Source organism: Chenopodium quinoa, unplaced genomic scaffold (assembly GCF_001683475.1).
Source record: "Chenopodium quinoa cultivar QQ74 unplaced genomic scaffold, ASM168347v1, whole genome shotgun sequence".
NCBI classification, from domain to species: Eukaryota; Viridiplantae; Streptophyta; class Magnoliopsida; order Caryophyllales; family Amaranthaceae; genus Chenopodium; species Chenopodium quinoa.
Window position 1 is genome coordinate 345,255 of NW_018743613.1, and position 17,668 is coordinate 362,922.

The 17,668-nt window shown below is 45.6% G+C and overlaps 1 protein-coding gene across 1 annotated transcript; it reads left to right on the forward strand.

Annotated features, from left to right (window-relative positions):
• The first annotated feature begins 1,284 nt into the window (after positions 1–1,284).
• Positions 1,285–4,405, forward strand: LOC110682907 (peptidyl-tRNA hydrolase, mitochondrial-like). Its single transcript, XM_021859257.1, has 7 exons — positions 1,285–1,427; positions 1,662–1,935; positions 2,043–2,110; positions 2,288–2,338; positions 2,445–2,518; positions 3,745–3,803; positions 3,880–4,405. Exons 1-7 carry the CDS (start codon positions 1,296–1,298, stop codon positions 3,978–3,980), a joined length of 759 nt encoding a protein of 252 aa, XP_021714949.1. The 5' UTR covers positions 1,285–1,295; the 3' UTR covers positions 3,981–4,405.
• The last annotated feature ends 13,263 nt before the right edge of the window (positions 4,406–17,668 follow it).

Genomic DNA, 17,668 nt, shown 5'->3' on the forward strand with positions numbered 1-17,668 from the left:
TACTAAATGTTTTTTTCCATGCAGATCCAACACATCATACGACATAAATAAAATTTCGTATCAATACAAAACCCTATCAAGCGAATTTTGTGTTAGTTTTAGGTCATCAATGCTTGGGTAATTTTTAAAATTTTATGTTTAAATTTAAATTTATAATTATTAGTTACATTGTATTTATTTAGGATACTTAACGATTATTTGTTTATGTAATAGCATACGATTAGATGTTGTATACTTAATATATGGATGGCTTTGGAAATTTTTTAGAGATGATGAAAAAATTCCAATGCATAGATTTGATTTTATATTGCAACAATTTTTCATTTATTGGTAAATATATTGATTTAGTTTATATAAATATACAGATTTAATTTATATCAATTTCAGTTTGGCTAACATAATTTATCAATTGATGTAGTAGGTTGGTTGTAGACGAGGTTGGTGATTCTATCGAAATAAAAGATATGGTAAAATAATGAATAATAATTTAGGATTTAAATTATTAAAAGTTTATCATTTCACATTAAAGAATATATAACGGAAAAAAAAAATCATATTTACAATTTATTTGCATTTAATAAATTCATTATAAATTATAATATAAATAAATAAATATTAAACTTTTGTAATTTTGTCTGAAATTATTAAATAAATTAAATCAAATAATTAAAAATCTTAGATGAAAAAACCGTGCATCGCACGAGCTTCCATCTAGTCTTTTATATTTAAAGTAATTATCTTTGTTATTAACATATATAATAAATTATTTTCGTATAAGATTTTATTCTATGATTTATTTTTTCTTTTCCAAAAAAAAAAAAAAAATTAAGGGCACACCAAGAAATAACACGTGTCATTGCTGGTGTTTCTTTTAGTATATAGTTATATATTATTATTATTATTATTATTATTTTGAGGAAGGAAAGTGGTTGGGGTTTAATATTATTATTTAAAAAAAAAACACAAACCTACAAAGTCAAACGATTTACAAGAAATTAGTGGGGAGCCGAGATACAATTTGGGCCCCCACCCCTCTAGCTATAGCAAACCCAATCTTGTTGAGGATGTGAGCAGCTGCACGAGCACCAATATCGTGCGTCCTAACGAATGCCTGAACCCGCTTCAGCAACGCAACATCATCCTTCTCTCATAATAATAATAATTATAATTATTATTATTATTGATATTTAAAATATGTTTACTTAAAACCTTTATAAAGCCTACCTATCTCATAATTAGACGATCATGATCCGCCCCATTTATTTATCAGACCCATATTATAACTACGGCGGGTCATGGCTTTTAAAGGCCTCCATTCCTATTTCCTACCTCTCTCAGTTATTTCATTGAAGCGCACTCAACGTTCTCCATTGAAGCGTTCTCCGTTGAATCTAATTCTTGTATTTCCCATTGAAGCAGCTTCTAAGGTAAGTTGTTTGTTGTTGTTATCATCACATCAATTTCACAATCTAGGGTTTATATTTGATCTAATCTAATTTAATTATCAGTGCTTTAAATTCAGGGTTCGTAAATTCTTAGATTATGAAACATCATATCCAAAAGAAAAGAAAATTATGAGCATAATTTGATTATTGAATCAAATATCCCTAAAATTATGAGATAATTGGATATGAAATTAAATCTCTTTTCCCTGGGCCTAGGGCGGCCGCCCCTCCTACTCTGTCTCAGGGACGGGCCTGGTCGAGGAAGGCTGGCTGATGTTGAGGTGTTTGAGCAGAGAAAACAGTGCTGTTGGACGGAGTTTGAGTACATGTGTTAATCCTCCATTGCCATGGCTTTTTGTGGGATTAGGCAATCCTGGTGATAAATTCAAAGGCACTCGTCATAATGTTGGCTTCGAAATGATTGATGCACTTGCTGATTCTCTTGGCATTTCACTCAATAATGTTCATTGTAAAGCTTTATTTGCCCAAGGTTTTGCTTCTCTTTCTTCTTCAGTTAACTGCTACCAGCTAAGGAACTGTTTCTGATTAATTTGACCTCCTCAAAAATTTATTTGAAATTTGTAATTCTGTTCCCAGGGTTCATTGGCAATGTCCCAATTTTCCTAGCAAAACCTCAGACTTACATGAACTTATGTGGCGAATCTGTGAGTCAGCTTCCTACAACTCTATTGTGTTATTGTTGAGATTTTTGAATGAATGTGGATGATACTCTGCTTATTACAAGAATATCAGATGCTTCATTAATGGATTCTGTTTTCAAAATAAGTGATCAGGCTTCTGTTTCAGGAGATTGGTGCTAATCATTGTTCACTTGATTGTAGACAGGTCCTCTAGCAGCATATTACAAGCTACCTCTAAATCGAGTGATGGTGGTAATTTATTCTCAATCATTGCTAACTTTATTACTATTCTTTCCCCTGGCTCAACATGATCCTTTTGGACAAGCTGTACTATTCGAGGCTTCTTTTCAATCTGCAGTTCCATGATGACAAAGAGTTGCCATGTGGCGTACTTCGGCTTCAACACAATGGTGGTCATAGCAGTCACGATGGGTATGCTCTCAAACTACAGGGTTTCACATATAGCTGCTTCCTTTTTTTTCAGAGTATCAGAACAATCATCAAATATCTTCATTTATGCATATTGAATTGAGGTATCTCCTGTTCAGTTGTCATGTCAATTTGACTCACTAATTTAATCAAATTTTCACTTATTCACAAATTGTCATCGTCTTTATTTCATTCTTATATCTTGGGTTAACATTTACATATCTTTGCCAATACAAGCATAATCCTAGCTGGGATGATTAGGCCCATTTTTCCGCTTCCGCCTGAGCCAAGATTGTCAGGGGACTGTATTAGTAATCACCCCCCTAATGATCCAAATAGGAAAAGAAAAAGAAAAGGCTTACTTGAAAGTTTTCCATGAGGTTAGCTTTTGATGCTTAAATTTAAAATGAGACCTTAATTTCTGGAAGTAAGAAAAGAAGAAAAAGAGTTCATGTAGTAGAGCCTTAAAAAAAGAAAAGAAATCTTTGCTAACACAAGCATACTCTGTAATTTGAAAATGTGTTAGCTGAGCTGTTTATAGGGCAAGGGAATATCCATGTTTTCTTCTCCGGTGTTTGTTTCTCAGTTTGTTTTTCCTTCAGAGTTTAGTTGTTAGGTTCTACTTGAAGATGATTAAATTATAATATAGCACTATAGAGTATTTGAGGATCTTGGTTTCTTGGAAGTTACAATGTTGAGTCACCAATCCGCTATTGTGTGTTGTGTTATACTTAAAGAGTTAAAACTAAGGCCTTGCTTGGATTGGGGGTAATATATTAAGGGGGTAATAAGAGTCAAACTTGAAAAAACATAAGTAATTAGAGGTGTTGTTGTAGGAGGCATGGTGTTTACAAATGAAATAAGATAATTGTGCCATGAGGAAAAGAGAGAGATGGAGTCATTATTACCCTCATGATGAGGTTAATTGTTACCCACCCTCCCCCTAGTGTAACTATTACCCCCAAAATGAGGGTATTAGTTTCTCTTTCTTCACTTCATACCACACCATCACTACATAATTTTCCTTATAATCATACCATCACTATCTCCTCCTTCCTTATTTTCACTTTCATTTTGCTTAGTTTGACTTTTATTACCATAGTAATACATCTCCCCCTATCCAAGCATGCCCTAAAGCCTATCTGCTTCTTTTGGTTTATATGAAGTGCTCTGTATATTAATTCTACCCAGTGGAAGTGACCTATTACTTATTCCTATTGTGCCTCCAGGCTGAAGAGTGTAATTGATCATTTTAGAGGGAACAGAGACTTTGCTCGCCTTAGAATTGGTATGTTTGAATTGCTTAGTTTTGATCCATGGCTTGTTAGATTTGTTAATATGCTGATAAATGCAACCTTGAATAGGAATTGGGAGGCCTCCTGGTCAAATGGATCCCAAAGCATTTTTGCTCCAAAAGTTCAATTCATTGGCAAGAGAACGGGTAAGTTGGATCATATGCTTTTGAAATTCTATATGACCTGTCTAAGCTTCTTATGTAGTGTTTGTGAAACAATACTGACCCGACACTATTTAAACTATTATGGGTCCATCTCAAGGATAATATTCAACTTAGCAGAGCAGGTTTGGGTACCCCAGATAAAAGTTAGTTTGATGTGGATAATGTTTAGGGTGAAAATACCCTAAGACACGTGGCCCAATAAAGGCTTGACACGTGTCAATCTTTCAACGGTCTGCAAAGGCCCAATCCCTTTGCGACACGTGTCCCTTATACCCTAATTGAGGTACAGTTCTCCCTTACTATAAATAGTAAGGGTAGACCTCATTTATGGAGAACACACATTAATGGCAACCACACAAAAAAACAAACAAAGCCCAAACCTACTGAAACGCTCTCGAACCGAGAAGCTTTTATTGTTCTTATTCCACTTCGAAAAGATACTAACTTAATCTTCGGAGGCGGAACTCCCACCCCCATCCGGAGTCTCCGTTACTTGTGCAGGTACAGGCGTAAGAAGGAAGTCTGCTAGGAAATTGTAACTCTCCCGAAGGACATAAAATACCCCCAAACATCTGGCGCCGTCTGTGGGGAGAGTACTTTCTAGATGACATCTGAGCCTATACTACCTGGTAAAGGCAATCTGCCTACTGGGGAGGTTGAGGTCCATTCGGACCAAGATACAGCCGATAACTATGACTTGGAAGCCTACACTGCTGCGGATGGCTCTTTAAGGACCAAGAACACCCGTTCCAAAGATAAGAGAGAACGGGAAGGGAACCAGGCGGCTCCTAGCAAGCCAACTAGGGGGCCGCTTGGGTTAACCTCTACCGCTGGAGACTCCCCAGTCTCCAGAGATGAGCTCATGAATATGATGATGAGCTTCAAAGGAGAGATCAAAGGCCTTCTGGACTATACAGCCGGCCCCCGTAAGGGTCAGGCGGAAGAAAGGCGTCACGGTAAAAAGACAGCCAAAACAGTAAAGGGTAGAGCATCTACCCCGCATCCGAAGTCAAACATGTCGGCTAGGCTCTTTGATTTCTCAAAGATGCACACTCCTATAGATGGAGTCAGAAAGCCCGTCCGGCACATTCAGCCGGATGGAACCAAGAAAGTCTATTCTGACGCCCGGACGCTCATCCAAGATAAAAAGACTCAGCGATCCGAGTCGGCATCAACATCGACCTTTCGAGACAGCTTCAATGCCACCTCAGGAAGGCACTCGAGAACAAACAATGACAGCCGGACGAGCGAGGTTTCCGCTCGATCCGGCCCCCATATGATCCAACCGGCAGTGCATGGAACACCGTATACGCCCTTTGGATCCCCCTATGCACAGGCAGGTATTTTCGGGGGGCAGCATCAGCCGCCCGTCCAGCCTATGGACTGGCAGCTCCGGCTGCTCAACCTTGGGGAACAGCCAACGGCGTTCTCCAGAGAAATCACCGAGATGACCCAGCCGTCTAAAATCAAAAACGTGTTGGTAGGCGCCTACGACGGTACCACCAACCCGGAAGATCACCTTATGGCATACACCAACCTGATGTATTTGCAGGATTTGGATGACGCCTCATGGTGCCAGTGCTTCCCGGCTACGTTGAAAGGGATTGCTCAACGTTGGTTTGGTAACCTCCCAGCCGGATGCATCAATAATTTCAGGACCTTGGCCTACTGGTTTACGTCCAACTTTTCTATGAACATCCCTGCCAAGAAAACAAGCCTTGATCTAGGGGCAATACAACAGGGAGACAAAGAGGGGCTCCGGTCATATGTCAGGCGGTTTAACCTGATGAGGATCCAAATCCATGGATTGTCTGATGACGTTGCCTATACTGATTTCTTCAAAGGCTTAAAAGATGGATCAACTTTTAAGTTTGACTTGGTTAGGAAGAGGGTCTCCACTCTTCACGAGGCGCTCATGAAGGCGGAGGCCTACATTCAGGCAGTGGAATTGTGTGCTGTTAAACTTCCAACGGATTACAAAAGATCCGATAAAAAAGAGAGTCGGCCTACCCAGTCGGCCAAAAAGGAAGACAAGAGAAAGGGGGTATGGGCGGCAGACTCATCCGGACAACCTTTCTAGAAAAGGAAGAGGTCGGATCCGTATGTGCCAAAGTACGAGTTCAACAAGGACTGTGCCTCCATTCTCAACGAAGTAAAGGACCGGTTGAATCTTGAAAAACCGTCTCCTATGAAGAGTCCTCTAAGCGCCCGGGATAAGAGCAAATATTGTCTTTTTCACGAGGAAATTGGCCACGACACTGAGGGTTGCTTTAGCCTCAGGCGGCTCTTCGACCGGCTCGCTGATGAGGGGGCTCTCAAATCTTATCTTTCCAAGTCAAGGGGTACTCCTAAACAAGCAAGAGGACCACCCCCAAAGAAGACGACTACTCAATCGGATACGGATGAGGAAACCATCCTGACCATAGCCGGTGGATTTGCGGGAGGTGGGCCTACCATCCGGGGCACAAAAGACAACATTTGGAAACTGGTCAACTCAGTGGATGAGGGCCAGTCGTCTGAATATTCATTTCCGGAAGTTAACATCTCCGAGAGAGATAGGGGCGAGGTCAGGCGGCCTCATGATGACCCCATAGTCATCGAGTGCAAAATCGCCAATCAAAGAGTTGGCCGGATCTTGATTGATACCGGGAGCTCATCCGACCTCATCAGCTACCGGTGCTTGGAGAAACTCAAGTATAAGCCCAGTAGCATGCTTCCGGCCTCATACCCTCTTGTAGGTTTTGGGGGAGGAGTAGTACATCCGGTGGGCATGATTGATCTACCCATCCGGTTCGGAGAGAAGGGTAAGGGCCGGCATATGGTTGTCAAGTTTCTTGTTGTAGAAGAGCTGACTGCCTACAATCTGATTATTGGCCGTCCAACCCTTAACCTCTCAAAGGCAGTCATCATCCCATCTCTAATGTTGATAAAGTTTGAAAGGGATGATGGCACAGTCGGTTCCTTGAGTGGGGACCAAAAGATGGCGAGAGAGTGTTACCTCTCGGACATCAAACCAACGCTTGACACAGGCGGTCAAGAGAAAGAAATTGTTGAACTTGACGACTGTGATCAAAGCTTACCGGCTACAAAGCCAGCCGGTAAAAAGAGGAAGGCGGACCAACTGGCGCCTGTGAAGGAGAAACAATAGCAATCACTGTCCGGGGAGAGGACAAACGTCCTTCGCCCTCAGCCGGCTGGAGAAATAATTGATGTTGTCCTTGAAGACAGCCGGCCAGACAGAACCGTCAAGGTTGGAACGGCTGCGTTTGAAAGTTTGGGATCAGATTTGCTCCTTTTGCTGAAGGAGTTCAAAGATGTGTTTGCCTTTGAAGTAGAAGAGATGCCGGGTGTAAGTTCGGATCTTGCTGTACATAGACTCGCTGTGGATCCTAAGAAGAAGCCGGTCAGGCAAAAGAAACGGAACCATGGCGAGGAAAGGTCCCAGGCGGCAGCAACCGAGGTCAAGAAACTCTTGGATGCTGGATTCATCCGGCAATGTTACTACCCGGATTGGGTAGCCAATGTCGTCCTTGTGAAAAAGCCGAATGGAACCTGGCGGATGTGTGTAGATTACACGGACCTCAACAGGGCTTGTCCAAAAGATAGCTACCCGCTTCCAAAGATAGATCATTTGGTAGACTCTACAGCCGGCCATGCCCTGATGAGTTTCATGGACGCCTATTCCGGCTTCCATCAGATACCCTTGTGGAAGAAAGACCAAGAGAAGACGGCTTTCGTCACAGATCAAGGGCTATATTGCTACACGGTGATGCCGTTTGGGTTGAAGAATGCGCCTGCTACTTTCCAGCGAATGATGAACTCGGTCTTTTATGATCAGATTGGAAGGAACGTGGAGGCGTACATTGATGATATGATTGTCAAATCAAAGCTGCAGGCGAATCATCTAGCCGACCTCCGAGAAACTCTCACCACCCTCAGACGGCATAAAGTCATGTTAAATCCAAAAAAATGCGTCTTTGGAGTTGAGTCCGGGAAGTTTCTTGGATTTTTTATTGATCAGAGGGGCATAGAGGCCAATCCGGACAAAGTACAGGCGGTGATTGACATGCAGTCGCCACGTACCGTCAGGGAGGCTCAAAAGCTTACCGGTTGCCTGGCGGCATTGGGGAGATTCCTCAGCCGGTCAGGTGACAAGTGCCTGTATTTCTTTCAAGCAATCAAAAAGAGGTCAAGGTTTGAATGGGGTGAAGAGGCTGAGGCGGCATTTCAACGGCTGAAGCAACACCTGCATTCTTTGCCAAGATTTGTGAGTCCCCTACCCCAGGAGGCTCTCTACATGTTCAAAGCAGTCAAGCGGCTGAAACCGTATTTTTTAGCACATCCGGTGACCGTTTACACTGATCAGCCGCTCAAAAGGCCTATGACCACTTTAGAGTCATCCGGAAGAATGATTAAATGGGCTGTGGAAATCCAAAGCTTAGAAATCACTTTCGAACCCAGGCGAGCAGTGAAGGGTCAGGCGTTTGCCGACTTCATCGTTGAAATGACAAGGCCAATACAGCCGGATAAAACTGATCAAGTTTGGAGGGTTTATGTAGACGGGAGCTCTACGCTGAATGGTTGCGGAGCGGGTGTAATTATTCACTCTCCGGAGGGGGACAAATACGAGTATGCTCTACGATTCAAGTTTCAAGCTTCGAATAATGAAGCTGAATACGAAGCCCTGCTAGCCGGTATACGCATGTGTAAGGCAGTCGGGGCAAGGAAAGTTGATGCCTGCTCAGATTCCCAACTCATCGTTAGCCAGTACAACGGTGACTACGAGGCCACCCATCCGGTGATGATTATGTATCTACAGGCGGTCAAAGAGGAGGCTGGGGCATTTGATGAATTCAACCTAAGTCAAGTACCCAGATCCGAGAATAATCAGGCGGATGCACTATCCAAACTTGCATCCTCCGCCACATGTGATACGCCTAGATCAGTCTTCTGGGAAGTCATGGAAAAGAAAAGCATTGAACATGACCCCATTGGAGTTCTAGATCGAAGCTCCACTTGGATGGACCCCATCCGGAATTACTTGGTAGACGGCACTCTACCGGAAACCTCATCCGAAGCAGCTGCTCTTAAAAGACGAGCATTAAGCTTCGCAATGCACAAAGGTGAACTGTTCCGGAAGGGTTACTTGCAGCCGCTATTCAAGTGTGTTACCCCAGAACGGGGCAAGGAAATACTGGAAGATCTCCACGCCGGCTTCTGTGGATCTCACATTGGCGGGAGGACCCTCGCCAAAAGAACCCGGCGACAAGGATACTTTTGGCCTACACTAGAGGCGGATGCATTAGATCTGGTGAAAAGATGCGACAAGTGCCAGAGGTTCGGCCGGCTGATAAGGCAGCCGACAACTGATTTGACAGCTATTCACAGCCCAATTCCCTTTGCAAAATGGGGCATGGATATTTTGGGGCCATACACTCCTGCCCCAGGCGGCAGAAGATACATTTTAGTGGCTGTTGATTACTTCACCAAGTGGGTTGAGGCCGAGGCGGTAAAGGGCATCAAAACTAAGGATGTCATCTCCTTCATTTGGAGAAATGTCATCACCCGGTTCGGTGTACCAATGTCAATGGTCTTTGACAATGGCCCCCAGTTGGAAACGCCTGTCCTAAAGACTTGGTTGCAAGATCAAGGGATTTCCCACTACTTTGCATCCGTTGGCCGTCCGCAAGCAAACGGTCAAGTTGAAGCTTTCAACAAGCTCATCTCAGGCGGCATAAAGAAAAAGATCGAGAAGGCAGGCGGGCTTTGGGCAGAAGAGTTAACTCACGTTCTTTGGTCCATCAGAACTACTGAGAAGGGGTCAACCGGTGAAACTCCATTCCTTATGGCATATGGCACAGAGGCGGTGCTTCCCATTGAATTATATGAGCCAACACTTCGAATCATGTTGTATGATGAAGAGGCAAATTGGGAAGCCATGCGCCTGTCTCTGGATACTCTTCCAGAAAGAAGGGGCAACGCCGCCTTGCGTCATGAAATCTACCGCCTTCGAATGACGAGGGCCTACAACAAAAGGGTGCTTAAACGCCCCCTCAAAGTTGGAGATTTTGTATTACGGAAGCTTGAAGCAACCGGTAGGGCATACGAACAAGGGAAACTAACCCCAAACTGGGAGGGACCTTACCGGATTTTTGAAGAAGTTAGAAACGGCACATACCGCCTGGAAACCCCAGACGGAATGCGGTTGCCTCGTACCTGGAATGTAGATAACTTGAAAAAGTACTACTTCTAAGGATTGAAATGTGAAAGCATATAATTTCCATTCATACAATTGTATTTGCACTTGTCTAGTGCAAGAACACAGACGGAAGAACACTTGTTAAAACCACTGCTCCAAAAAGAGCAGTCATCCGGTGAAACCCATCCGGGTGAATCACTGAAGAGAACAGCTCCCTTCTGGGTGGAACATTGTTCTAGCGATCCAATAACTCAAACGGCGTTTGTCTAAAACGATTTGCAGCCGTTAGAAATGATCCTTTGCATCTAGGATTCATCCGGCAAGGACCCAAAAGAGGTCCATCCGGGTGAATCACTGGAGAGAACAACTCCCTTCTGGGTGGAACATTGTTCTAGCGATCCAATAACTCAAACGGCGTTTGTCTAAAACGATTTGCAGCCGTTAGAAATGATCCTTTGCATCTAGGATTCATCCGGCAAGGACCCAAAAGAGGTCCATCCGGGTGAATCACTGGAGAGAACAGCTCCCTTCTGGGTGGAACATTGTTCTAGCGATCCAATAACTCAACGGCATTTGTCTAAAACAATTTTGCAGCCGTTAGGAATGATCCTTTGCATCTAGCATTCATCCGGCAAGGACCCAAAAGAGGTCCATCCGGAAAAATGAAATTCCTAATGGGCCACCGTAACCACCTAAACGGTTTTACATCCCATCCTATATATAATTGTACCAGACGGGGCAAGGTTAGGTCAGTCATTGTCCCCCCATCCGGCTTCCATGAAACGACTGCCAGTCTACTGTTGGGGTAAACAGGTAGCCATTTCAGGGGCATATTGTGGTATCTCTTCTTCATCCGGCATATATAGAACGGCTGAAATACTTGTAAAAATGCATAAATAAAAAAATGCTAATAATAGAGATAGCAAAACCGACTGTCGGTTAATAGATTAATATTAATCTAATTGAAATGTTAGCCGGACCCCTGTCCGGAAAAGATACATCGAAAATACACGGCACGCAGGCCGAAAAAAAAGAAAATATCAATCTTGCTGTTGCTCTTGTTGCTGAGGCTTCTGCTCTTGCAGCTGCTTCGGCTGGTTTCCCATTGGCACCCCATCCGGCTCTGACCCTAACCCCTTCTCAGCCCACTCGTCGAAAGGAGGAGGGGCAGGAGTGCCGAGTACTCGAGCTTCATAAACTTCAGAAGCATACAAGTAACGGAGGTTGAAATAGTCAAAGTCAGAGTCCGGATGGATGAGGCCCCAAGCCAGCTTCATGCGCTCCTCGCAGTCGGCTTCATTCTCTGTAATCAGGCGGCTGAGTTCCTCGTTCAGCTCTTTTTTGTGGGCCGCCTGAATATTAGTGAGTTGGACAGTCAGCTCGCTGTTCTTCTGGCGGAGGTTGGCATTTTCCTTGTCAGCTCCTTCCAGAGCTCTGAGATCAGCCTGGAGGTCCTTGACCTTAAGCTCAAGTTCATCAATTTTCTTCTTGGCCTCATCCCCAGCCAGCACAGCCTCTTTCAGTAATTCCTCCTGTTGCAACTCTCTCTCTTTAGTTGCCAAATCATATTTAATAGTGTGAAATTGACTAACGTCAATTAGGTCAAGGGCACACTTCTGAGCGTCTCTTACCTCCTCTTGCTTTTTACGCAAGGGGACTCGGAGCCCGTCCACTCTCAGCATCACCTATGGTACCAACCGGAAAAGGAGTTGGAACTAATGATGACAATTACTACTCATCCGGCAAAAGCAGAGCTTGAGACAAGCATAGGGCATTCGGGTTATTTACCTCAGCAAGAAGAGAGTTGATGCGATCCAGGTTAACCTGGTGTACAGCCGGCACCGCCTCCTTTTCAGAACGGGTCAGAGTCTTGACCATTCTCTTGGCGTATTGGTTGTAGTCGGGCCGGCTGGTAGAGTCATCTGCAAAGGAAGGGTTATCTGTCAGATACTGGGCATAGGCGCCGCCTATATTCATGCGGCTGCCAGAGGAGCCCCCAGACTGGCTTGCTTGAGTTTTGACTCTCATATGCCCAAGCGGCCAGGGGGGGTCAAAGGCAGAGGTTTTACCTTGTTCAGGCTGTGGGGTGCCATCCCCCCCAGCCGCATCTGAGCCAGATCCCATCCGGGTCTGGCCCGCCGAAGCACTCGGCGTTAGCTGCAGGCTCTTCCCTGCAGTGGTTGGCCTGGCAGGGTCAGACGTCCTCTTTGCAGGACTAGCTGCCAAAGGTGGACCCGGCAGCCTTGGAGCTTTTGAAGCCGGCTGGGGTATCACACCAGCCGGTCTTTTGTGCATGCTTGCTAGTGATTTTGGCATGCCTTGGGTTCCACCCTGAAAATAGTCAAAACAAAGCAATCAGTTAGAAACAAAGGCAGCTCATCATATGTCATCCGGTAAGAAATGGAAGAGGTTTTACCCCAGCATTCTTGGCGGCCAGTGCCGCCTTCTTCTCTTCGATTTGCTTCTTTCTCAGCTCAATAGCTGAGAAGGCAGGTGTCTTTTCAGGAGGCACCATTCTTTTAGCTTTACCTGCAAAAAAGGGAAATTCGAGTTAGAGCGTGTACGCATAATCAGACGTCAGAATACCGGATGGGTTAATGGACCTACTCTTTTTAAACATTGAACTTAGATTGCAAAGGGACAAGAAGGACTCGTCCCTGAACCATTCCGGGAGGGGTACCCAGAACTTTGGGACGATGATTTCACTACCGTCCTCCATCAGATGGGTCGTTTTGAGGAAGAGACCCGTCTCCATTATTTGGTCCCAGGCCTCAGACGACACTTTCGGGAGCGCGCATTTTTTGCCCAGCAATGCCGGGTGCTTATTATACCGCCGCAGCCGGTGATTTAGGGAAGTGGAAGGAGAAGAGACGACATAAAATTTGCTCTTCCAGTTGGTCCACTTTGATGGCTTCTCCAAAGTCATCATGTATTCTTGGTTGGTGGTAAGGGTGTACCAGGCATTCCACCCACCCGGAGCCCGGCTGAGGTAATGCATGTGTGCAAAAGCCTCCCAACTGGGGTTCACCTCCTGCAGCTCACATGCGGCAATGTACCCCAAAATATTGACCCAAGAGTTAGGAGTCAATTGCCATACGCCCAAGTCATACCCCAGCAATATGTCCTTGATGCAGGGGTATTTTATGTCCTTCGGGAGAGTTACAATTTCCTAGCAGACTTCCTTCTTACGCCTGTACCTGCACAAGTAACGGAGACTCCGGATGGGGGTGGGAGTTCCGCCTCCGAAGATTAAGTTAGTATCTTTTCGAAGTGGAATAAGAACAATAAAAGCTTCTCGGTTCGAGAGCGTTTCAGTAGGTTTGGGCTTTGTTTGTTTTTTTGTGTGGTTGCCATTAATGTGTGTTCTCCATAAATGAGGTCTACCCTTACTATTTATAGTAAGGGAGAACTGTACCTCAATTAGGGTATAAGGGACACGTGTCGCAAAGGGATTGGGCCTTTGCAGACCGTTGAAAGATTGACACGTGTCAAGCCTTTATTGGGCCACGTGTCTTAGGGTATTTTCACCCTAAACATCTGCCCCTCACAGGTGAGATGTGGCAAACTCACGTGTCATCTGTGACAGACGTAGGGTGCATGGGGTAAGTGACGGTTCGTCTGCTTCCCCCCTCTTTTTTTTTCTTTTTTTTTTTTTTTTTTTTTTTTTTTTGAATTTCAAATTTTCGTGCAGAAGGTGACTGTTCGCCTTCAGCCTCTTTCTATAAGTAGGGTGGCTACCTCTTTCCTCCGCACTTTTTATTTTCAAAAATTTTCAAAAATTTCCTGAGAAGAAGCTCTGATACCGGCTGCTTCTTTCAAGACTTTCGAGCATCCGGTTTTCGCAAGAACTTGACATCTGCCTTCCGGCTGAGTGCGGATTTAGTAAGGTACCGTCTGCTTTCTCCCTCTTTTTGCCCCTAGATTAAGGACCTCACTCGGCATTTTGCCGCCTGGGTATATTTTGTCCAAAATTTCTGAATTACCCCTACCTCATCCGGGATTTCCCGTGTGAGGTTTTTGAAATATTTCCCTAGTTGTAAAATGCCCTCATCCGTCATTTTGCCGCATGGGGCTGGCTTGGGACAAGTCCAAAAATCCCCCTCATCCGGCGTTTTGCCGTCTGGGATGTTTAATATACTCCCATCCGGCATTGTGCCGCATGGGACCCCTTTGAGCCAACTTTGTTTTTATTCAGACTAGTCATAAGTAACCCCATTCGGCCTTTAGCCGTATGGGGGTGGTTTGATCAACCTTTGCTTTCAAACATCTTTCAAATTGCCCCCATCCGGCATTTAACCGTATGGGGGTAGTTTGAGCAGCCTTGGCTTTTTCTCAAACATCATTCAAATTGCCCCCATCCGGCATTTAACCGTATGGGGGTCGTTTGAGCAGCCCTGGCTTTTTCTCAAACATACAAATAGCCCCCATCCGACTTTTACCCGTATGGGGGTCGTTTGAACTTCCTTGGCTCAAACTTTGTTTCAAATTGCCCCCATCCGGCTTTTAACCGTATGGGGGTCGTTTGAGCAGCCTTGGCTTTTTCTCAAACGTTGTTTAAATTGCCCCCATCCGGCGTCTAACCGTATGGGGGTTGTTTGAGCAGCCTTTAGCTTTTTCTCAAACATACAAATAGCCCCCATCCGGCTTTTACCCGTATGGGGGTCGTTTGAGATTCCTTGGCTCAAACTTTGTTTCAAATTGCCCCCATCCGGCTTTTAACCGTATGGGGGTCGTTTGAGCAGCCTTGGCTTTTTCTCAAACGTTGTTTAAATTGCCCCCATCCGGCGTCTAACCGTATGGGGGTTGTTTGAGCAGCCTTTAGCTTTTTCTCAAACATACAAATAGCCCCCATCCGGCTTTTACCCGTATGGGGGTCGTTTGAGATTCCTTGGCTCAAACTTTGTTTCAAATTGCCCCCATCCGGCTTTTAACCGTATGGGGGTCGTTTGAGCAGCCTTGGCTTTTTCTCAAACGTTGTTTAAATTGCCCTCATCCGGCGTCTAACCGTATGGGGGTTGTTTGAGCAGCCTTTAGCTTTTTCTCAAACATACAAATAGCCCCCATCCGGCTTTTAACCGTATGGGGGTCGTTTGAGCAGCCTTGGCTCAAAACTGTTTCAAATTGCCCCCATCTGGCATTTAACCGTATGGGGGTCATTTGAGCAGCCTTGGCTCAAACATTGTTTCAAATTGCCCCCATCCGGCTTTCAACCGTATGGGGGTCGCTTGAGCAATTTCCAGCCCATCTCTGCTAACCCTCATCCGGGACTCCACCGCTTGGGGGGCTTTTAAATGAGCTTCCAATTAAACATGTCTGATCTATTTTTCTTTATTTCAGCTTCAAACACATTCGGAGATTTCCGCCTGTGTAGGTTTCAAGCCACCATCTCAGCAAATTCCAACCTCCAAAGGTACCGTCTGCACCCTTTTTCAATTCTTTTTGTTAATTTTCCGGTTGCATAGATAGGATATGGACCCTTCAATTATACACTCGGCACAGCCTACGACTACTGTCAGGCGGTCACCAGGCACGGCTGAGTCTAGGACTGGGACTGCCGTCTGGGGGTATTTGGGCGAACCTTCACCTACCTCGAATCCGACCGTCTCTGTTCATGTGCAGGACAGAATGGCTCGGATAAGATGGACGGCAGTTGACCCGGATTACAAGTCCGACGACGCAGCCGAAGATCCGGCTGATCCCAGAAACGAGGACCAGACGACAGGACCGTCTGGTGAAATTCCTTTGGAAGAAACCCTGGGGACTCGTCAAGATACCCCGAGTGGTCCGAGCACACCGGGTGACAGCATATTAGAAGACTCTGATTCTAATGCCGAAGGATCCGGCGATGAATCTGCTGGAGAAGGGTCTGGGTCCGAATCTGAAGCCCCTGCACAGGAGGCTGAGCCTATTGTTGAGGAGGCCTACAAATGGCCGGCTAAGGGGATCCGACTGACATGACCATGTCTGCAAGAGACGTGGTCACCCTTACTGCAACCCTTCCTGCCTTTATTTTTAAAAGGAAACCAGTTGGGAAGGACTGGGAAATAAGAGTCCCGCCTGTTAATGCAGCCGTCGTATGGACGGACGACTTGGACCATGCCGATGATTTTTTCGGCTGTTATGAGGCGGCATTCAAAGCAGGCCTCCGGTTCCCCCTTCACCCCTGCATCAAGGACATATTGCTGGGGTATGACTTGGGCGTATGGCAATTGACTCCTAACTCTTGGGTCAATATTTTGGGGTACATTGCCGCATGTGAGCTGCAGGAGGTGAACCCTAGTTGGGAGGCTTTTGCACACATGCATTACCTCAGCCGGGCTCCGGGTGGGTGGAATGCCTGGTACACCCTTACCACCAACCAAGAATACATGATGACTTTGGAGAAGCCATCAAAGTGGACCAACTGGAAGAGCAAATTTTATGTCGTCTCTTCTCCTTCCACTTCCCTAAATCACCGGCTGCGGCGGTATAATAAGCACCCGGCATTGCTGGGCAAAAAATGCGCGCTCCCGAAAGTGCCGTCTGAGGCCTGGGACCAAATAATGGAGACGGGTCTCTTCCTCAAAACGACCCATCTGATGGAGGACGGTAGTGAAATCATCGTCCCAAAGTTCTGGGTACCCCTCCCGGAATGGTTCAGGGACGAGTCCTTCTTGTCCCTTTGCAATCTAAGTTCAATGTTTAAAAAGAGTAGGTTCATTAACCCATCCGGTATTCTGACGTCTGATTATGCGTACACGCTCTAACTCGAATTTCCCTTTTTTGCAGGTAAAGCTAAAAGAATGGTGCCTCCTTGAAAAGACACCTGCCTTCCCAGCTATTGAGCTGAGAAAGAAGCAAATCGAAAAGAAGAAGGCGGCACTGGCCGCCAAGAATGCTGGAGTAAAACCTCTTCCATTTCTTACCGGATGACATATGATGAGCTGCCTTTGTTTCTAACTGATTGCTTTGTTTTGACTATTTTCAGGGTGGAACCCAAGGCATGCCAAAATCACTAGCAAGCATGCACAAAAGACCGGCTGGTGTGATACCCCAGCCGGCTTCAAAAGCTCCAAGGCTGCCGGGTCCACCTTTGGCAGCTAGTCCTGCAAAGAGGACGTCTGACCCTGCCAGGCCAACCACTGCAGGGAAGAGCCTGCAGCTAACGCCGAGTGCTTCGGCGGGCCAGACCCGGATGGGATCTGGCTCAGATGCGGCTGGGGGGGATGGCACCCCACAGCCTGAACAAGGTAAAACCTCTGCCTTTGACCCCCCCTGGCCGCTTGGGCATATGAGAGTCAAAACTCAAGCAAGCCAGTCTGGGGGCTCCTCTGGCAGCCGCATGAATATAGGCGGCGCCTATGCCCAGTATCTGACAGATAACCCTTCCTTTGCAGATGACTCTACCAGCCGGCCCGACTACAACCAATACGCCAAGAGAATGGTCAAGACTCTGACCCGTTCTGAAAAGGAGGCGGTGCCGGCTGTACACCAGGTTAACCTGGATCGCATCAAC